The sequence below is a fragment of the Natator depressus genome, chromosome 8 (assembly GCF_965152275.1).
Source record: "Natator depressus isolate rNatDep1 chromosome 8, rNatDep2.hap1, whole genome shotgun sequence".
Classification (NCBI taxonomy): Eukaryota; Metazoa; Chordata; order Testudines; family Cheloniidae; genus Natator; species Natator depressus.
The window spans coordinates 69,611,363-69,634,267 of NC_134241.1; the positions used below are offsets into that span (position 1 = coordinate 69,611,363).

The following is a 22,905-nucleotide window of genomic DNA, read 5'->3' on the forward strand; positions in this document are numbered from 1 at the left end:
AGTATCCGAAATCCTCCACATCAACAAAAACATTGACTTCATCAAAACCCGGAGTACAGTCTACAGCCTCTGCTTACTTCCCTGGATTGCAAACAACATAATCATTAAATGAAATCTTTTATTTTACCAACTATCGAAGATTTTGGATGGCTTTTAATTAAGATACTAAACACAATTATTACCCCTTAAAATGTCAGTCAAAATGTTACAGTAACCATGGAAAATGAGTTAACTTTACTATACATTCGTATAATCTTTGGCTTTTGTGAAGAAAGCAAATGGATTTACATAGATTTCAGTATACAATTCCAGCCAGAAAAGTAAAATATGGAGGGGAAAAATATTAACTACTTAAGTCACATGGAAATGTTTAGAAATAATTATTCATAAAATGAGGCCAAGCCTTTTAAAAGGTTTATAAATGGTTACTGAGCAACAAGACCCACATAGAGGAGTTTGTGTAATAAACAACCTATTTTAATCTTTTCCCCTGCCAAAAATCCACAAATTAATGATATTGCTAATAGTTCTATCATTATGCTGAAACTCAGTCCTGCTTGGAGTTTCTCCTTGAAAATACCTTGTTACTTTAGGATCTTGCTCCTGGATGGTGCATAGCACCCTCAGCAATCTCTAAAGTCAGTGGTAGTTGTGCTGGGCAGTTTCCAGATATAGGAAACTTCTTTTCCCAAGTTATTCCTACGTCTGTTTGGAGTTTGAATCTAATTTTTGGTTTTTATACTGAAAGACATGTTTGCATAGCATTTTGAACTTACTACTCTGGGCTCCTTAGCCCCTAAATCAACACTTGTGTCAGGATACCAGTGTAATGACCCAGGTCAGCTAAAACCAGGAGGTGTATTATATTCTCCTTATACAGGATTTTGGCAGTGTGGATCTGCATTATTTGCAGATCCACCAGTCACACTCCATGTGTGGATGAAATATACACTCTGGCATTCATCTCTGTAACATGCAGCAGGATGTGGAGTATCCTTTTATTGGCCTGCCACCTATGAAACACTGTTTCCTGTCAGGGTACATCTATACTGCGATCACAGGATGTGGTTGCAGTCTTAAGTCGACATACCTGAACTAGCTTTAATGAAGCTAGCTCAAATACGACAGCAGTGAAACTGCTTCACTCTGGACTAGCTCCACAAGTAATTACTCAGGGTTCTGGGCAGGCTTGTACAGCCCACACTGAAGCACCTGCTGCAGCTTCACTGCTCCAGTACCCAAACTGGCTGGACTGGGGATGTCTACTTGAGCTATAATCACAACCTGTAATTGCAAGTATAGACACATCTTCAGAAGCTCAGTTACAAGAACGTAAGGGGCGAAAGAGTGAGCACTTTGCTTCTGGCCTAGGACTCATGCTAATTTCTTAAACTTGAAGCATATTAAATTCTGTAAATGTAAGAGTTGAAGCATTATGGGATCACTCATGTTCTTACAGAGACACATCCTAGCATTAAAATTTTGCAGGACATTTATTTAATGTAGGTTTCATGTGGTTTCTTTCTCTTTGGCTTGGAAACTGCTTTCTTAAACCAACTACTTTTTTACATATGTGAACATATTTGTGTGCAGATTTATATCTTGTGGATCACTAGTCAGATATTTAAATTAGCTGCTTTAAAATGAGATCCTAAATATTTACCTCAGTGAAAACACAAACTTGAGTTATGGCTACAAATTTCACATCTTGTCACAGCCCCTGGTTTTTTTTTTTGTGTGTGTGTGTGTGTCTCTCTCTCTCTCACCATAACAGATTCCACATACAATGGGCTAGTTTGTAATACATTGGAAGTTACAACCAAGTATCTGAACTGTCTTGTTCCAGTAATTTTATGAAGCATTAATTAAACATCTGGAATCCATTTCATATTCTACTACTGTAATCAAAGATGCCTTCAGTGGTGACTACAGTGGTGTACAGAACATATCAAGTCAATTTAACTGTACTTACCACTTAGGTTTGGATACATTTTAATACTTGGGTTCGTTGGTGGAATCATGCTACAACCTGAGTCTGTGTTCTTCCCAAGTGTCCCAGTGAAGACTGAGGAAGCCAGTTACATCTAATTGAGTAGTAAATTTTTCCCTGCAATTTATATGAACCATATTCTAATCTCAAACTAGATAACTTAAAATGACTGTTGGGCATTTTCCAGTATCTTGGACTCAATTTATGCCCCTAGCTCCTACAATTGAATTGATCAGAATCTACTCCTTCTCTTTCCCTTAATTATATAGGCATGTTTGAGTGGCTAATCACCCTAATTTTGCACATTACTGTCTGTGTACAACAAACATTTTTGGAGTGTAAAATTTGTATATTTGTTTATAATCAATTTGTATTTTTTGTGTGTATATAGTTGCTTTTTGGAAGTGTACATGTTAATGGAAATATTAAAATGGTTTCAGTAAAAATGTTTCTGCTCAGCTACAGTGGACTTACAGTTATGTGGAAACATAGTAGAGAGAGTGGTTTCACTCACTCAAATATTTAAAATGAGAATTAGAGCAAAGTTATAATTTCACTATAGTCCAGACTAGGAAGTGGTACCATTTTGCCAGACAGAGCTTGATGGCCCACTTATCAAGCTGCTTAGTCCAAAAATTTAGGATTTACAAAAGCTGCTCAGAACAGCTAACTGACATTTTTTATAAAATGACTAAATACTTTCACATAATGCAGTAGTATTGGAAATCAGTATGAAACTTGAAGAATGGGGCCTAGATCCTACAAAGGAACTCAGATGGTATGACACCTTGCTGCATCCAGGTACCCTACACAATGCGTGGGGAAAGTTTGAGAATCCATATCTTAAGCACTTGTCAGCTAAGCAAGATTAATTTACTGTCAGTTTGTTGGTGGTATTTACTTGAAAGGGGGTGGTACAGGATGGCCATGACACAAATTCTTACATTATCTTGCTCCAGTCCTTAAGACTTTAAAATATCAAACACTTACCTCAGACAGTTAGACCCACAAGCAAGCTGCCTGCATAGTTGCTACTTGTACAAAATAAATGCTCATAGTAGCAATTTAAGTGAGAAAATGGTACATTAGTAAAGTATTACACTGGTGGCTTTTTTCTTTTAAAAAAAGGTAGAAGGAACTTCTAGGGGTAAAAAACTACATGCATAAAATCTGGAGGGCAGGGGGTTTGGCAATCATGCAGCTGACAAGTTACCCAAAGAGGCCAAACTGAGTCCATGTATTTGCATTTGGCCAGAGCTACTCTCATTTATGTGTAAGACTTTACTATCACTTGTACACAGATGGAATGTAATCACTGAAATTGATTCCTCCATGTTAAAAAGAGGCAGGCATGTTAAAGTAATAACATGCCTGGCTGTTTTGTCAATGTCCTTCCTTTCCTGCAGGTGGCTCTGATTCTACTGCTAGCTAAAGGTGATACTAGCTCAAGCCCTATGTGTAATTCATTTAGTAAAGGGAAGAAGAGCTGGTTTAAGCAGACTTGGATACTGAATACAGGCAACAGCAGAGATAATTTTATTCACACAGTAGTAATCTGTATACTAGATAACAGATTGGAATTACTAGAATCAGACACAGCAATTTCTTTTCATCTGACTGGACTCTGCTTTACCCTAACATTAAAATGCAGTTCTATTTTTCAAGTGTTGTAAGATGATTGTTGTACTTTGCCTTCCCCATTCTTTTGTATCACATTTAATGGTTTATAGTGAAGTTAACTTCACATCATCTGCTAGCATGGCAAGGACATCAACAATTTTTAGCAAAGTTTAACCCAAACTAATTGTTAGAGGCTGCTGCTTGACAATACTTTCTACCTTTTTTCTTATAAAAAATTACTGGTAACTCCTTTTGCAGTGCTGTAGTCCAAGAAAGGAAATACTGAGTATAAGTCCATCTTAGAAGTAGCCTGCTTCAGGTATGTGGCCTATTAATTCAATGGTAAATGAGTTAATACCAAGTTAGTTTAAGATTAGGGTTTTTACTTAATTTTATTCAGTAACATTCTTTTACCACATGTTACATGGCAAGGTGGGTGCAAAAATGAGAAAATTAAACATTAAGAAAAGAGTGGTGTGCCAGTAACATTCACTGAACATACTTTAAGTCACTCCAAAGTTAGTCCATGAGTAAGTTTTGATTTTGGCAATATTGATACTATTAGTTTGCCCTTTTTTGCAGGGGAAAGATACTGATTATCTTGTTTTTATTCAAAATGTAACTGACAGGATCTTTTACTACATCCTGATTTGATGCTTCACTTATAAAAGTAGGTAGGCCCAGTCATTCCCCTCAAATATCCATATACATGTTTCCTATGGCAAGTGATGTGAGTTGCAGCCTACACACCCCCACTTCCCTGATGGAAAAATTAGGAACTTGTATCCAATGAATGAATACCTTCTATCAGGTCAAAGTTTATTACTACAGTATCTGCCATACTCCTTTTTCCAAAACACAGGGAGGGCCAGCTGTACATTTATCAGAGTAAGTATCATTCACAGGCTAGGTGCATCATGCTTAGGTTTAGAGCAAACCTGACATAAGGTATAAACAGCTTGCTCATGTCAATATGGCAAGTTCAAGTTTAAATTAAATAAGGTAGAGCCCTGCAGTAGGAAAAATTGTGTTTGAATGCTTTATATATATGTAAATAAAGACTTTAGTAACAGTGGGGAATCTCTCTTGCAGGATTTAAGGTTTTTATGGATGGGAGTGGGTATTGCAGGACAGGACAGGAACAGGATTAAAAATGTAGTCCCAGGCAGCACTCTACTTGGCAACAGATTGCCCGTTATTTTAGTTTCTTGCAGATTTAATACAATACCACTATTAAGAAAGCTTTTCATGAAAATTTTGCAGTACAAGGACAAAAGCTGTTACAGGTATGCAGGAATGAAAAGGGTAAAATATTCACACAATTTACCTACAATTGGTATTTGTCTGTTGAATCAAATTACATTCAAAGCTAAGGAACCCAAAAACTTGACAGGAAGTAAGAAAGCAATATTAAGAGTACAATATGTTCAGCAGGCTACAAGACATTACAGAATTCATATACAGATTGTATATGGTTTAAATTGATGTCAAAGACTATCTTAAAAAATTCATTAAAATATTCATTTATTAACAATATATTTACACATTTACCACAGTGCATGTTCAAAGTTAAAAAACCAGTAAGCAGTAACCACAAAATGAAAACATTTTAAACTATACTTTATACACAATTTATACAAAGGAATACTTGTTTAAATAATACAACTGGACACAAAAATATACATTTTTAGAGAAATTCACATCAGTAACTGTATAAAGCTCTCTCGTGTACTAGGGTCCTGAAAATTTAGGACTAAAACATTAGCTCTGTAAAAGTAAAAAGTTACTAGCCAGTCCTGAAAGGCCACTATATAGCACACGGACATTCTCAAGGCTATCAGCTTATATTTCAGTTTGTGTATTCAAGTTTTGAGGTCCTTATGATTACGCAAACATCAGAAATATAGTGGTATAAACAAACTGTATTTGAGAAAACAGTTTTAGAGCCAATATTAAAATCTTATAGGCTCAAAAGACCCCCAATTTAAATACTGTTTGATACTATCTTGTACTCCAAAAATTAGGAAGAATTAGACTAATGCACTTAAAGAACTTTTACTGTTCAGCAAGCGTGCTCACCACATGATTTTGTATTAGTAGAAACTTAATAAAACCTCCCGTACAGTGTTTTTAAAATGAAACCAATTCACCTTTTCCTTACTTGAGTGCATTTACGTTAAGGCTTTGTACCATCTGACCCAAAATTTTACAACATAAAATGAATGGGTCCACAAATATGCTAGTATGTCTCATTGAGACTTAGCATGAAGAGAATTAAAGCTTTACACCTTAAGGAAATGGACACAGGGACACATGCTGATACCTTGAATATGTTTTCCTTTTTGTCTCAGAACCAGGATGAAAAGGTTAATTATATTAATAGTATGAGACCAGTGCTTAGTCTGTTCTTTTTAAAAGCAAGTTAATTTAATTGTAACATCTTTGGAGAAATTTCCAGTTCTGTGTCTGTAGTTCCTACAAATTTCATGCAGAAAGATACGTTTCTGAAAAGAACATTAAGAAATTACATTTTTTATGTAAATGGAATGTATCCAGAACTGGAAACAAGACCTATGAAATATAAAAACGTTTTTCTGGATTTTGTCATCATACATTTGTGTCTTGCAATAAAGGTTCTTTGGCCTCACCAGGGGCCTGTGGACTGTGTGGATGACCATGACTGCCACTGTGTTTTTTCCAATTGCTGGACCGTACATTTAGATTGGTGTGTTCAGGAATAAACAAGGCAACAAGCAAAGCCAGCAGCACAGAGCATGCTCCAAACAAGAATGGGGGTCCAGGAATTATGGAGTTCTGAAAACAACAAAAACATTTATTTTCTAGAGGAACATTTAAGTAAATCCATAGTTCACAGACACTGGTTGTTTCACATCAGGCTCTGTACTTAAAAATATTTTACAATTTAATTAGTTTAGGGCAGAACACTCTTAATGAGTGGGCTATTTCAATACCCAGCCCTAGTAAACCTTATTCATAGATGAACAATAGTAATTTTCAAAGGTTGAGGGAGGAAACCCAGAAGAGGAGAAACTTGTTAGATGAGTTTCTCTTTGGGTGTTTTTTAAACTGCAAAATTCTCTTCTAACTTCACAGGAAACATGCCACTGCCTAGTGTCTTACCTGCCAGAAATACAAACTTAGAGAATCATACAGCTGAACTGCTATTTCCAGCCAAGTAGTTAAAAACTCACTGTAGCTACCAGATGAAGTATAGGGTTGGTCTTCACTGTCCTGTTAACCTGAGGTATAACTCGCTTTGTCCCTAACCCAGCTCCTTTCAAACACACAAATCTCTAGCTTGCTAGCCCATCTGGGACTGGGAGTAGGTTGAAACACGAATGCTGCTGACACTGGAAATAGTAATCCAACATCAACTGCTAATCCATTCGCTCTGTGTAGCTCAAATATTGCATCAACAATGTGGTCACTCTCACTGGAACTAGGCTAGAGTGGAGAAACTTGAACTCACTGTTGCGGTGGAGACAAGCCCGAAGACAGAGAAAGTAATGTGCATAAGGTACTGAAATAAAAAGTTAACTGAACAGACTGCTCTTTCACCATGCAATTCTCAGATATGCGCAGCATTACAGCAAGTTATGAAGAGAATGAACTGTTAGTGACACTTGCTTCCCCACTCCTTTCACCTTTCCTGAGAGCGGGGTGCGTGAGAGTGTGTGCGCGCGCGAGAAAATAGGATTGAGATCTTAAATCAGTCCCCCCACAATTCAAATGTAGCTAACAGCTACATTTAAACAAGCAAAGCCAAGGTATTTACTACTATTTAAAAAAAAAAGTTAAACAGGACTGTGAATTAAACAGAAAATACAAAAGCAGAAGACACTCTCCTTCACCCTTAAATATATCCTGTTGTAGACATTACAATGGTACAGTGTTCACAGACCTAGACACCATAAGAAGTCATTTAACTATACAAAAGGGACTATGATTTAATTTGTGGTCCTTATTTTTCATCTCAGCCAGAAAGTTACTTTATGTTTGAATTTCATTCTATGGTTCTACTCTTTTCATTCATGCAATATGAGCATTAATACTTGAAGTAAATTGAGTAAACCAATCCCCCTCTCCAGTCAAGTGTAAATAAAGGACAACAAGATCCTGAAGCTTTGTCTTTCACCACACCATCAAAAAGACTGACTTGTAGACTTATTTTGCAGCAGTAAGTTTTAGATATTTATTTTTAAAAATAGTAAGCGATAGCTGGAAGGACCAGACCTGGCACTCGCTTTCAAGGAATGAAGACGTAGCGCATAGGCTGGTATCTATGACCATAAATGGCAATTTCTGCCTCTTTGTAGGCAGAGGCATATTGACAGGCCAGAATGTTTTGCAATGTCAAATAAAGAGGAGAAAGTGCTACAAGGAAGTGGTAAGGCCCTGACAAGAAGCACGCCACAAGGAAGTATGAAAACAGCAAAGCATATTCAGCTTTTTAGTGTCCAGTCTAAATCACATGTTTTAAAAATATTCACTAGACATAAGATACAATTCTGGGCACATTAACTTGTAAATATTTATTTCTGGTATTAAAGAAAATTTAGAGAAAAGCAGAAGTTAACAGGCAAAAAAGAGACCAACATACAAGGAAAGAATCAAGAGATGTGTAACTTGGTCAGAAGACTGAGAATAGAAAGTGTTTAAAAACGTGAACCAATGGGGTTCTTTTTAGGGCGATCCAAAGGAGCAACGGGATTAATCAATCACTGGAAAATTTAGGCTCAATATCAAGAGGATTGTCTTAATTGCAAGAGTTATTAGACAGGTCAAGAGTCTCACAATAGAAGTGGTTTGAGAAGTCCCTTTGCTTGATTCATTTAAAGCTGGACTGACTAAAGCACTGTAGAATGTGCCACAGGGTACAGTCCTGAATTGGCAGCGAGATGAACTAGAGTATCCAATTTACTTCCCCCCCCGGCCCACCTTCCCAAGGTCCAGGACAGAGGTTCTCAAACTGTGGTCCACAGATCACCAGTGGTCCGCAAGCTCTATTCATGTGGTGTGCATAGTTCCCTCTAAGATGGGTGCCCCACACGAGAGAATGAAGGGCCACCCATCTAATTAGTGGAGCTGCGAAGGCGTGGCTCCCCTAATTAGGTGCCTGGAGAAGACGCACATGTAAGGTGAGGTGGTGGCCTTGGAGAGGAATAGGGGGTATGTGGGAGGGGGCAGTGGGTGAGAAGTGGGGGAGAATTTGGGACATGTAGGGCTGCGATGGCCAGAAAAAAGGAAAAAAAAGAGGTGACTTTCCCCAGTTCCAGGGCTGCCATGGCAGGAAGAGACCCTCCCCCACCCCTCCTTCTGAGCCCCAGCTCGGGGTCTGCCGCGATAGGAGAGAGAGGGCATATTCATCACATTAGAAAGGTAATACTATTATTAAAATACGAGTGGTGTGCTTTTATTTGTAGAACAAAAAACCCCTTAAAATTATAAAGTTTTTTATATAGCACTTTTATCCAAAGAGCTTTACAATAGTTAGCTAACGGTACAAACATTTGGAAACATCACTAAGTGGTCCACTGAGACCCTCAGCAATTTGCAAGTGGCCTGTGGAAAAAAAGAGTTTGAAAACCACTGGTCTAGGATTTATCTTTGCTGCATTTCTTGTAATTTATAAATAAATAGGAATAATACCTGTTGTGAATGGTGTTGTGTGGCCACGTTACCTCCCAACTCAGTTTCAGTCATTGGGAGTTCATTCAATTCTACATGGAATATGTAGAATATAAAACCATAAAGTGCTGGTCCCAAACCATTACACAATCCTCGAATTCCTGTTATCATCCCTTGAACAACACCTAAAAAAAGGCATTCATGAAATTAAATGTGTATACAATGAAGACTGTTTAAAATGCTTTTTGGCAATTGTCTAACATGCAACGGGGCCTGATTCACTTTTTCCCCACACTGGTGTAAACTAGGAGTAACTTCACTAAAATCAATTGGGATATACCACTTTAAGGCTGATGTGAGGAGAATCACGCCTACAACAGAACCAGAAAAAAAAGAGGAACATTGGGCAAGACAAACTTTGTTTTAGACAGAACACAGCATTTCCTATGCCATACTGACCAAAAGGCTGTCAAATCTGGTATGCTGTCTCTGACAGCTATCTATGCCTCATGGTTCAGAGAAAAGCAAAAATATATTACTGGGGCTTCTAAACACTACAGTAATAATAAATAAATGCACCTGAAGAATTGAGTAAATCCATGCACAGTAGGAAAGAAGAACTGAAACATGATCAGCTGATGTACTGAATCAAGAGAAGTAGTGATGTAGTATTATGCTACCTTCAATGAATGGGTTTTCCCTATGCTAGAGACACTCACTACTCATCTGCCTTGTTTGAACAGTATAGCCCAACCACCTCCAAACAGTCCACAGGCCTTTGACAACTACCACTCTTCTACAGTGAAGTTAAAACTAGACTAATGTTTCTCATTTACATTAACATACTACTATGCTGGCTAATTTGTCCTGCAAAACTAGCATGGAGGTTGAGGATAACCCTTGAGTACCAGTAAGACAGCATTGATCCATCTGGTGGTAAGGAGGTCAGAATATCCCTAGTTTGAATATTCCTTATAATTATCAACACCACCACCACCACCACCTATAACACATACCCTGTTGATCAGCATCAGCAGTTCGTGAAACTAGTGCACTTACTGCTGGGAACGTAATACTAGACATTGCTGCAACAGCCCCTGCTGCCCACATCATCCTGAAAAACACAGAAGTGTTAAGAGAAAGAATCAAGATAAGAATTCTGAATTTCTACCTTCCATATACCTCTTATTACAAAGTTTAGAATGAACTGCACCCCATGCAATAGTGAAGTCACAAGTTAATCATCATTGCTGGATTTCATACCAATCAATTATTCTGAGTTTAACAAATGGTGTAAAATAATTTAAGAGTGATTAGAAAAATCCCTAATCCTTGCAAAATCCTGATACTTGCTGGGAAGCACTGATCATGTATTTTGATCACCTCTTCTTAATTTGGGAGGAGAGTTAACATCCAAAAGGCTATCTTAACTTACCAATGACCTAATGGGGAAAACTATGTTAGCACATGTAAAGGGTACAATCGGGGGGGGGGGGGGGGGGGGCGCGCGGCGGCTAGGGGGGTGGAGGAAGCGCTCTGATGTAAGCTGACATCTTGACAAGTCAACGCACTCTACTACAAGCAACACGACCAAAAATAAAAAATAATCAATCAAGAAAATCTGACTGTTAGAGAAAAGAGGACAAAGCATTTTTCAGTGTTGTTTGGTGTCCATTTCCTTTTAGATGAAAAATATCCATGAACAATTTTTGGTTTTAAGAATATTGGTATGAGAGATTGACATTGTTTAGGTCAATCATACAGTACAATACCAAATTCTTGGTTTGGGATGGTTCACCAGACAGTAGTGATTTCTTTGACTTCACCAAGTACAAACCAATTACATCTTTAAAAAGAAGAAAAAAAAAAAGGTTCCAGCTTAAGAGGAGACAAAGGACGCGTTGCCTGTAACCTCTCATGTAAATCTGATGCATGTAAAAAAACCAAGGAAAAAAAAAAACGTTGTGAATGTTTCTTTATTAAGTAGTAAGTAACAATTTAAAATCTTAATATGTCAGTTCATTAATTCAACTAAAACGAAATGTACGTACCAAGGCTCCGAGCCAAAACCATACCATGCAAGCTGTAATATTTGAAATCCCAGACCCAGTAAGATGGTGTTTTTATTTCCAATGGACCGCATAAGTAAACTCAAAACTACTGTCTGATAGGAAAAAGAATGTCATTTTAATTGTGAATAATCAGGCTATACAGCAATACATATAAACTGTTCACTAGTTTTGACAGAAGCAAAGTAAAGTTATGTGATGTAGTATTTTCTAGACAGAGATTGAAACACATAATAATGGAGAGAGAGAGATGTGAAGAGATTGTTACCTCGCTCTTGACATGCAACAATTTAAATTTTCCTTGAGAAATCCATACACTGGGGATATATTATTTAACCTGCCCTGATTGCTTAAACAAGCTATTTTTCAACCCAAACTAAGCTTAAGGAGAAGACTGAATCAACTTCTAAGAGGTTTGGGAGTGTGACTATGGAAGAAATAAATTAAGGTTAAGGCACTAGACTAGAATTCATGATGTGGATTATATTCCCAGCTCTGACAGATTTAAGGTAGTCTCAATGTCTGTGCATCACAATTCTTCCACAAAATGGTGATATTTTTCTACTTCCCAGGATTTGAGAATGAATTGTTTATGAAATGGTCAGATAATAGGTGATGGAAAAAAGGAAGCCATATAAAATCGGATCAGAATTCAAAGAATCTTTCCTTTTCTATTCTAACCTCCTGAAATCAGATAGACTGGGTTCCTGGAATTACAGTTACAGGGATTGTCATAATACTTCGCTCTCACTTGAACCCATTACATTAGTAAAATTTATAGATTAATATTCACCTGTGCAATAATGGACAGAATCCCAAGAACTGCTATAAATGCTGCAACGCTTTCAGGTGAAAATCCCATTATCTACATTAGAGAAGAAGTAATTTGATCATTAAACTTCAAATGTACATTGACCCGTCTTTCATGTTTTGTGACATCAGTGGAAAGAATAAATGGAGTAACCAGAAAAACGCTTAATCTGAAATAGTAGATGACATCCCTGATTTTATTCAATCCCATAATTCATTCAAACCAACATTTACTCTTGCATAAAATAAAGAGAAAGATCTAGTGCGGGAGAGAAAGTAACTTCTATCATTGAGTATGGAACCTGAAAGAAAATCGACCCCATACTGTAAGACTAAAAATAGTTTATCAGCTAATGAAAGCTAATTTTAACCACTGCAATGTAGTGGAACTTGTACTTCAAGGAATAATGCATATTATTAAGAAACATGAGAAATATTTTGAAAACAGATTCATCTCTTTATTAATTATCACAGTAACTAAAAGCTACTATCAACAGCCATCAATCATATTGACTACCCATATATTGCTAAAGTAATGTAACAAGTGCAAAGAACACTCCCTTCTATAAATTTAGTTTTCCATATCAGACATATTTCTTCATATGCAAATTCTTACCTGTCTGAGGTATAGGAAGAAGCTGGAATATTGACCTGCCTCCGGGAGGTAGGAAAGAAAGACTGTTATGCAGATTAGAAGCACTATGGAATCTTGACCCACTTTCTTTAGTGACTAGGACAAAAAAGACACAGCTGTAAAGTCAACAACAGAAAACATCTACTCTTCATCATTCATAACCAACGACTCACAAAATTTACACTGAAAGAGGCAGATACCCTTTAATACATACAGCACTGTTAAAACGTGTCCTTCAGCACTTACTAATCAGCATTTGCTAATCAGCAATTTGAAGTTACTCACACCCTTCCCCAATAAACCTAGGAACTCCTCAAACAATTTTTTAAAAACCCAAATCGAGATAAATTACTATCAGTCCCATTCCTAACTCAAAAGCAGTACAAATCCAAATCTGCATATATCAAGCCACCACTCCATACTTAAACATTTAAATAGCTTACTGCAAAGGGGTCAGCCTGTTCCCAAGAAATGGGTGCTCCCCATGATGCTGGCCTCATCTTCTCGGGCAGTGATTCCGGTACAGCAACAAGAATAAAACAAATGTCCAACAAAGCTATAGCTGTAGCTAGGACCACTACCAAGCTATTTCCATAGACTCGACCAAGGTAGGCACCAATAGCTGGGCTGGTAACTAAACTTGCTGCAAAAGTTGCTGAAACCTGTTAACAGACAAAAGTCAGTATGAGAACGTTTTCCAGGAAGGAAGATCAAACTTATCCACTCTTTCTCTAACTTCACTTTCAGCACCTTGAATACTTCCAGAAACTCAGTTACAAATCACCCTAATCAGGTGGACAAGTTCTGAACTAATGTAGTTATTTTCTCTGGCATTGCAGCAGCAACCACAGATTTCAGACATCTGAAGTTTTTAATGAAAAAATTTTGGTTAAGCAGGGCAGCACTGTATAGCTTTGTGACTGTGTCAAATTTGTGAAGTTTAATTGGACATATCAGAGGTCTGATAAAGGGGGAGACTCAGTCTAAAATTTTCTTTTGGGGGTGGTAGAAGAAACTATGCTTATTTGCACAACATCCGCAGCTCTTAATAAAATCAAAGAATTTACATTATATAATAAAAGCTGCATATGCAAACAAAATGGAAAATAGCACCATCCTGCCAACATCTCACACTGACCCAAGAAAGGAGGAAATAGAAAAGAATGGAGAGAAAAGATTATACAATGGCCATTTTAAATTTAAGCTGACAAGACATTCAACAGGAGACACAGAATTGGATGCTAGGACCAAGTTTCCATTTGGAACAGTGTTTTTAAAAAACTGAGTGGCCAAAATAAGAGTTTATAATGGCCAAGATATCAACTTTGAAAAGCTTGTGTCTCCTGCAGCAATATGACAAAGCTTTATTAAGAGAACTCTAGTTGTTGAGCCTCACAAGGCTTAAAGGTACAGAGGAATTAAGTACATACCAGCCCATAGGCCATGCTTCTTTCATGTTCTTGGGTTATATCTGCTACATAAGCAAACACCACTGAGAAAGTCACTGCAAAAACCCCAGAAACAGAGATAACAGCAAAGTACCACCTGGGGACAAAAAGGAATCAGAAAAAAAGAACAGCTCAGTGGAGCTAAAATGTAACTAGTAGTGATTCACAAACTTCTGAAACACTTCCAGGCAGATTAAGGTATCTATGATTGTCCAACTTATTCCTGACAAGTAATTTAAATATTTATAAAGTCAGTATGAATGTGTCTTTATATGGTTATGTAATCTCTCCAGTGTGCATTGAGGGTACAACATAATTACTTGCCATTCTACAAAAAAAGGCTTTGTAGGTTAAATTAGGATATTTCATTACAGATCGTTCAACGTTAGCCTTAGTCCTGAGTCCACAGACTGTCCACAGTCCACAATTATTTCACTCAAAATGCATGTTGCAACATATAAACTGTTAAACAAATAGCCTATCACCCAGGAATAGGGATCAAAATGGAGAGACCACAAAAGACTAGATAGCAAACTGAATTAGCCTGATACAATATGAACAGTTGACTCTCAGACCTCTATTAGTGCTAAGACCTTGTCCTATGTTATTTCAGATTTATCTGCAGGAGCAGTACAAAATTTGAGACAATTGTGAACTAGCCATTGTCTTAGGGACATTAGACTCATGAATGGAGGTGTACTAACAGAACACTAAAATTCCAGCTACTCAAAATTTGCTAGATTCAAATATTTGATAAGCACAACTATAATAAAGCTGCAGCTACCTTTTCAGTAGCAGTTTTAATGTTACACACTAGTGCTTAAGGTATATGCTAGTTCTGAAGAATATTTTCAATTCTTAGTGACTATTTACTTAGTACTGAAATGATTTTGCTGAAAATTACAGCCAAATAAAGACATGCAAGGATTAGAGAGACATTTAAGGTACTGGGAAATATACTGTATAAAATTATACTCAACTATTAAGTTATTAACCCCCAAGAGGCTTAAAAGTACAATACAGCCACTCACAGGCCATACATCTTTCAAGTTCTTGGGCTCTCTCCACTACATAAGCGAACACCACTAAAAAGTCACGAGTCACTCCAGTACTCATGTACTAGCTTAGAAGGAAGCATGGGGCTAACGTGTTGGATCATATTAAAGAAGTTCTGTATTAAAATCACAAATGAGTTTGATTCCCCATAGTTTAAGTTCCAGGGTATTACTAATTAAGAGGTCTCTTGGTTTTTGGTACTGTTTCTCTCCCTCTATGTGTGAAACTTGCAAGCTGCTAATTGTGTTAGTACATTCTAAGACAGAGTCTGTTCTCAAAGCAATTCACAGAGAGAGAGACCCAAAGCAATACTCTAACAGAAACAGCACCCAGAGACTCCCCGCCCTTTTGTTGTATTAACAATTGTGATTAAAAATAGAGATAGAGGATGTATGTGGATGGATGCTTGGTGTGGATAATAACTGAATGATCAGGGAGGTGCCAACCTAAGAATCCAGTGTCCATCGGCTGAAGAAGGCATCAAGTGGAAATAACCAGAGGACTCCCAGAGGGCAGACTGGAATCCACCCAACAGCCTCAAGAATGAGAGAACCAAAGAACAAGATAACATCTAGCAGCACGGAGCCGTCAGGAATGTGCTATTTGCTGATTGATTCAGCAACAGCATGATGAAGCAATTCCCATAGACTGGCACAGGAAGAAATTCCTATAAAAATAGACTCTAAAAAGTGAGAACTTTGGGGTCTGATTCTGCAAACCAACTTCCAGGAGCGTCAGATGAGCATCTGACAAGGCCCTGCTCCCTCCTCATGTCCAGGCCACCTGGCCAGTGGCTTGGCATGAGCAACTCTAAGGCTGGTAACTATGATAACAACCTTGCAGAACCTCTGTGTGTGTGTGTAAATGAATGTGTGAATAAATATGAGACTGAATGGAATGTTATAGCTGTAACTAACTGCTTACTGTGATTCTTTCTGTATTCACAATAAATGTGGTATTTTGCCTTTTTCCCTTTAATAAGATCCTGCTGGTTTTTAATTTATTGGTATAACAGACTGTAGATACAAAATTCTAAGCCTGGCTTTGAGGCGTTCAGCAAGTCACTTTACCCTGTCTCGGTTTCCCCAACTCTGCAATGGATTAGTACTTCCACACCTACCTCACAGACGTGTGCTAAGAAGTAAACAACTTCTGGTACATTAACTGGAACACAAGTGCTATTATAAATGCTACATGTTCTTGCTGTATGTAATTAACAACACACTAAAGACAAAGCCATAAATAACTATGCTTGCTACTAACCATGGGCTGATCTTCATCAATGGAATTGGTGCACAAGTGAAAAATACTGTTAAGAGTAAGAAGGACTTTCGTCCCCAAACATCAGATAAAGCACCTATGAGAGGGGCACTGAGAAACGATAACAAGCCCTGAAAAGTAAAAACAAATTTTAAATAAAAATCAAGAAATGAAAGAAAATACAATAGTTGAAAGATTGTTAGAAACTGACTGATTTTGTTTTGCAGATTAAATGATAAATGTTGGCTATATGGAACAGTGTGTCAAGCAATATCTTCTATGAGTATCCTTCATCCCCCTTTTCCACTCAGCAGCAGTTACCTACAATTTGAATTTTACTAACCCACAGAAACCCAAAATGTGAATCCAAATGCAGTCAACACACAGCTTAATAAAATGCATTTTACATTTTTATATGCTGTATTTAGGAGAGAGAACATTTTTCAACACACTAAGAAAAGGAGTACTTGTGGCACCTTAGAGACTAACCAATTTATTTGAGCATGAGCTTTCGTGAGCTACAGCTCTCATGCTCAAATAAATTGGTTAGTCTCTAAGGTGCCACAAGTACTCCTTTTCTTTTTGCGAATACAGACTAACATGGCTGTTACTCTGAAACTTTTCAACACACTGAGGACATGTGGTCTAACAATCAGTGCAAAGGACTGGGTGTCAACAGATATCTCGGATTCTTACGTGCTGTGACACCAACTGATTGTGTGATCTTGGGCTACTCAACTGGCCTATTTATTCCTCAGTCAAACCAAGTAAAAATTTTAGCAAAAGCAAGACCTTATTCAAATAAAGTGCTGCATTTGAGCTCTCCTTGGTAAATTTACCCTCACATTTTATTCACAGCTTGAAAGCTATATTGGAAGGCTCTCCTTATTCCACTTAATAAAGCACCAGCACTTATGTATGTACCCTTTATTGATTTATTTTAAATTGTACTCTCACTTATTGATTTAGACTGAATTTTCATTCTACCTACCTTTACTCCTTGGATTAGGCCATTCATTAGAAATGTATGCTTTGGGAAGGTTTCATGTAACACCTATGAAAGAATTATGTACATTACATACTGCATTATCCATATTTCACAACACTAAATATGAATACAGACTCAAGGATTAATATATGAGGCATATTATGCCAACAATTTTAATATAAATTACAGTAAAATTCACCATGAAATTAATAAATTCAACATCAATAATCTCATTGTTAAATAGTCCACTACAGACATTTATACAGTAGACTACACAATTTCTAATAGTAAATTATGCTATGCTTCTTACTTTCCAGAAATAAAGGCACCAGTGGATAAGCTACAATGTTAGCACTACAGCTCAGGTCAGTAAAATAATGAAAGAACGTTCTTCAAAATCACAGTGTATTTTCTTCACTTTTTACCACACCAGACTGGCCAAAATTTCATTAAGTTTGATAAAAGTATCATTCCTACTTCAATGAAGACAGAATACTATTGTAGGATTTCCTTATTTAAGGAAAATACACATCAATTAGGACACGCCGTACTTATGTGACGGACTGGTTCAGACACCAAATACACACTACTTTTCACAAGGGTCATTTTGCTTAAAAGGATTTCAATATCATGGAACACAAAACCAGTACCACAACAACACAGATAGACACTGAATGGTGAACACATGTACTGCTCAGATGAATACACTGTTTTTTGCATACTAAAACCTCATCTACACCTACAAATTATATCAATCTAGGTACAGCACTCAGAGCTGTGCAAATTTTGTGCCCTGTGTAACATAATTAGGTCAGCCTGCCTACATGTACAATGGGCATTAGGTCAATTGATGTGTTTACAAGATAAAAACATTAGATTATGAGTGTTTGACTCTTAAGCCTTGTCTACAAGGCAAAAAAGTTTTTGCCTATAGATTTCAACACCATAGCTATATAACAAAAACACCCCAAACCATCACTTCCTAAACCAACAGAGCTATGCTGGCAAAACTTTTAAGTTTAACCTTAATCTCTGTAAATGACTGTGCACAATTATGGCATATAAACAAGTTAAAAATCTCCTTTCCTTATATTGCAGATTATCAGGATATAATAGCTGTCCATAGACTTCAGTCGTGATATTACTTTATTTCAGAGAAGTTAAATCATATCACTGACTGTAGAATAAATGAATTACTTAGGCAGGAGTGAAAACATGTTTACAAAAGAGAAAGTTTCTGCTTGCCATCACCTTGTTAATTACCAAAGGTTAAAAAGACAGTACAGAAAAATACACAATCTTTAATGAGTTATTTTTAAAGAATGGCCAGGTGCGGTAATGATCCTTTAAGATCAAAGTCACAAAGTTCTTAAAATTGGGACTGGAATCCCATGCATTCCTAGATCCTACTCCTGTGCTTAAGGCAGACCTCTGTCTGTGGGGGTAACAGGAATGGAAGGTTTGAGGGTTTTTTAAAGTATTTCTTCTCAAAAGTGTGTGCAATTAGCACAGATTGCATATGTTGATATGTGACTAATATCAACAAGCCCAACTCTGATCTACATGGATTGTTTAATCTTGACCACATTTGGTAACATAACACACAAGATGCTCTTCCAAGTGTGAAGTTCAGGCCAGCTCAATTCCACCTAAACTTTATTTTCAAGTTTAATGCTCTGATAATACTGCAATGAACTGAATATTTTAGCTTTTTTCTCTTTTTTTTTTTTTTTAAACTTTTCATGCAATACAGAAGAAGTTCATTAACCACATCACTTACCACCAAAGTAGGTGCTGTCAAAAGTCCCCAAGCAAAAAACTCCAAAAAAATCACTATGACAGCATGGTAGACACTAGGCGAACCTATTCCTTGAGGCTAAAACACAAAAACAAAAAAGTTGTTACTACAGAATATTTAAAAAGCTGCTTTATTAATAAGAAAGTTGTTTGAATGTTGGTTTATAAGCAAGAAATTGTAAGATGAAGTATGGCTCAAAACAAGCTGTTTCAGGAATCTGAATAATTGTCTTGTGTAAGCTCTGATACAGCGAAACTCCACTGAGGGGTAAAGCATAATGAATGACTGGAAGTGTCTTAAAACACAGCACTGTATGATCCCTCACTCTCTCAGATTTTGGGAGACAGACCAGTCCTCACTTACAGACAGCCCCCCAACCTGAAGCAAATACTCTCCAGCAACCACACACCACACAACAAAAACACTAACACAGGAACCTATCCTTGCAACAAAAGGCCAGTGCCAACTCTGTCCACATATTTATTCAAGTGACACCATCATAGGACCTAATCACATTAGCCACGCCATCAGGGGCTCATTCACCTGCACATCTACCAATGTGATATGTGCCAGCAATGTCCCTCTGCCATGTACATTGGCCAAACCGGACAGCCTCTACGTAAAAGAATAAATGGGCACAAATCTGACATCAGGAATCATAACATTCAAAAACCGGTAGGAGAACACTTCAACATCTCTGGTCACTCAGTAAAAGACTTAAGGGTGGCAATTCTGCAACAGAAAAGCTTCAAAAACAGACTCCAACAAGAAACTGCTGAGCTTGAATTAATATGCAAACTAGATACCATTAACTTGGGTTTGAATAGAGACTGGGAGTGGCTGGGTCACTACACATATTGAATCTATTTCCCTAAGTTAAGTATCCTCACACCTTCTTGTGAACTGTCTAAATGGGCCATCTTGATTATCACTACAAAAGCTTTTTTCCTCCTGCTGATAATAGCGCATCTTAATTAATTAGCCTCTTACTCCACCTTTTCGTGTTCTCTGTATCTATCTATATGTTTCATTCTATGCATCCGATGAAGTGGGCTGTAGCCCACAAAAGCTTATGCTCAAATAAATTGGTTAGTCTCTAAGGTGCCACAAGTACTCCTGTTCTTTTTACATAAGCAGCAAAGATTCCTGTGGCACCTTATAGACTAACAGACATATTGGAGCATAAGCTTTCGTGCATGCATGCATCTGACGAAGTGGGTATTCACCCACGAAAGCTTATGCTCCAATATGTCTGTTAGTCTATAAGGTGCCACAGGACTCTTTACCGCTTTTACAGATCCAGGCTAACACAGCTACCCCTCTGATACTTTTTACCCAAGTGGACTTCTTTTGACTTAAAAAAACCACTCTGCCTCAACACATACTCTTTCAACCCTCAAGGGAGTCTGGAGAATGAAGAGGCAATGCTCAGCCCTGAATTAGATTTGGTCTACTGTGTTCATATGACTAAATGCAAACAGACAAAGATTTGGATTTAACAGCGCTCAAATCTTCTGAGCTGTTCTTGCAAAATTTCTGCCATCTTGAGATTTCTGCCACTCTAATTCAGCTATTCTTACAAGATTTTGGCTACATCCAAGCCAGAAAAATAAAGTTTCTGGTTTTGCATCAAGTGACTTGTAACCAAAGCTATAGGAGTAGGTCTAAATACAGCTACTGGAACTGGTAAACTGCACCCACCACCCATTGAATTTGAACAGATTTGGAAAAAAGCTTGTTGTTTCGACCCATCTCTAATAAAAGCTTTATATTCTGTAATGTTTAGTTGAAAACATGTTTCAGAATACTTTTAGTACCATGGTTACTTCTGCCCTTTTCTTCTTCCTTCCCTAGTTACCACACACATGTCCACCATATTCATGAATATTCTTTTGCTACACTTTTCTGTTTTCCAATGAGTAGAGATGACTTTAAAATTTTTTAAAGTGGCCAGAGAACAGCTTGAACTCACAGCACCACCCTTGCCTGCAGGAGCTCCTCTAGGTTTTACTCCCATCCCACCTGACTACAGTACAGGATCCAAACAGTAAACTTCTGTAAGTACCACGGGCAACAAATACTCTTTTTCCCTCCCAGGCTACGGATCAGCATCAGACTTGCTCCTGCACAATGGAGCCTCCTTCTCAGCTGCTATCTCTGGTTCCTCACTGTATCAGGGAGTAAAGAAACAGTTGGTGGGGTGGGGGTAGGAGAAGTAGATACTGGCAGCTACTCAGCAGACACACCCACCTTACAACCCCAAGAGTCAGAGGTCAAGAGCTTTTCCAACATTTCTATGGGCAAGGCATGAAGAAATAACAGTGTCTCTACCCCACTGACACCTAATCTTGGGCAGGTGAGAGCAGGTCAAGGAAATGAATCAGAGACTCCACTGAAGAGCTTCACTGCTTACAACAGTACATATTTTTAAAGAGATGGAAGATGACTACCCTTATCTGCCACTGCATTCAGCCATAAATCATTTAGCTGGATGTTTGTGCTAAAATGATCAGACATGAATTAGTGTCAAAATTTAAATCATCAGGCTTAAGCAGTAACAGACAACTGAGTTGACAGGGAGGGAGCTAACTTCTCAGAGTTACTGTATCAGCTTCTGTCTACTGAATGAAAAGGCAATAGTATATTTAGAATATTTTTGTTGTAACCACAAGTACAAGAAAAAATTATAAAAATGTACGTTTTAAGATTCTGCAGAACCTTGACTGTCATGGGATTTGATTAATACATCAAGTAGGCCTGGAGTCTGAAAATGAATCACATAAAACACTGTATTAGTATGCATCAACTAAGCGTAAACAAACTAAAGGAGAAATCACTAAATGCATTTCAAAACATTTTTACGTCTTTCACAACAGAGATGTATTTTAGCTACAAAAATTAAAGCCTGAAGACAAAAGTGTAGCTAAATACTCAAGTCAGAACTGGGATCTGACACTCATGGTAGAAGCAGATGTTCTTTGTCATTATCTATTCTGAGGATGGTAGTTGTGTTGGGACAGGCAGCGCACTAGTTGAACTACAGAAACCCCATCTGCCAGGTCAGATGGGCATCTTTCTAGTCCAAGAGGATTTTGTATTATAGATCAAGCCAATGATAAAATAAACTTGTATGTGGATTATAGCTAGAAGATACTTCTATTGATACAACACTGGAAAAACTCTAAAGCAAGGACAACTTCAAATGTACAATCATAAAAGCTGAGAGACTCCACTTGTTATTCATATAGTTTACAAACCAGAATAAGTTTCGAAGTGAATTACAAGAAAGAGCGGAACAATTCAAAGCTTTAACTCACCCTGTCAGACTCAAGTATCCTAGCTCAAATTTCCTTTCATCAATGGTCTAAGAAGAATGAGTATTGTACATATGACATGAATTGCAATAAATCAAAACAGGATGAATTAAGGAGAGGGTCTGAACTACTATTATTGCCTTCCTTTGGAGAGTCTACATCACAAGTATTTTACTAAATGTATTTTGTATTTTGTTTGTTTTTGACTATGGCTATTTAACAATTATACAAAGGAGGATAGCACTACGGTAAGATCTTTATCACACAGT

The 22,905-nt window shown here is 37.4% G+C and overlaps 2 protein-coding genes across 3 annotated transcripts in view; one reads left to right on the forward strand and one right to left on the reverse strand.

Annotated features, from left to right (window-relative positions):
* SASS6 (SAS-6 centriolar assembly protein) overlaps positions 1–3,531 on the forward strand; it is a 30,633-nt gene extending 27,102 nt beyond the window's left edge. Inside the window, exon 17 of the mRNA XM_074961260.1 lies at positions 1–3,531. Within this exon, the coding sequence (XP_074817361.1) occupies positions 1–101 (101 nt within the window). The 3' untranslated portion in view covers positions 102–3,531.
* Positions 3,398–22,905, reverse strand: part of MFSD14A (major facilitator superfamily domain containing 14A) — a 24,883-nt gene continuing 5,375 nt past the window's right edge. Inside the window, exons 2-12 of one of the 2 annotated variants that reach the window (XM_074961264.1) lie at positions 19,305–19,400; positions 17,528–17,590; positions 16,540–16,667; positions 14,203–14,317; positions 13,216–13,434; positions 12,755–12,868; positions 12,122–12,193; positions 11,311–11,423; positions 10,276–10,373; positions 9,281–9,444; positions 3,398–6,424 (exon numbers count right to left, since the gene is read on the reverse strand). In XM_074961264.1, the coding sequence (XP_074817365.1) occupies positions 6,218–6,424; positions 9,281–9,444; positions 10,276–10,373; positions 11,311–11,423; positions 12,122–12,193; positions 12,755–12,868; positions 13,216–13,434; positions 14,203–14,317; positions 16,540–16,667; positions 17,528–17,590; positions 19,305–19,400 (1,389 nt within the window). In that variant the 3' untranslated portion in view covers positions 3,398–6,217. The remainder of the gene's footprint in view (positions 6,425–9,280; positions 9,445–10,275; positions 10,374–11,310; positions 11,424–12,121; positions 12,194–12,754; positions 12,869–13,215; positions 13,435–14,202; positions 14,318–16,539; positions 16,668–17,527; positions 17,591–19,304; positions 19,401–22,905) is intronic. The other variant, XM_074961265.1, reaches the window with a different exon arrangement.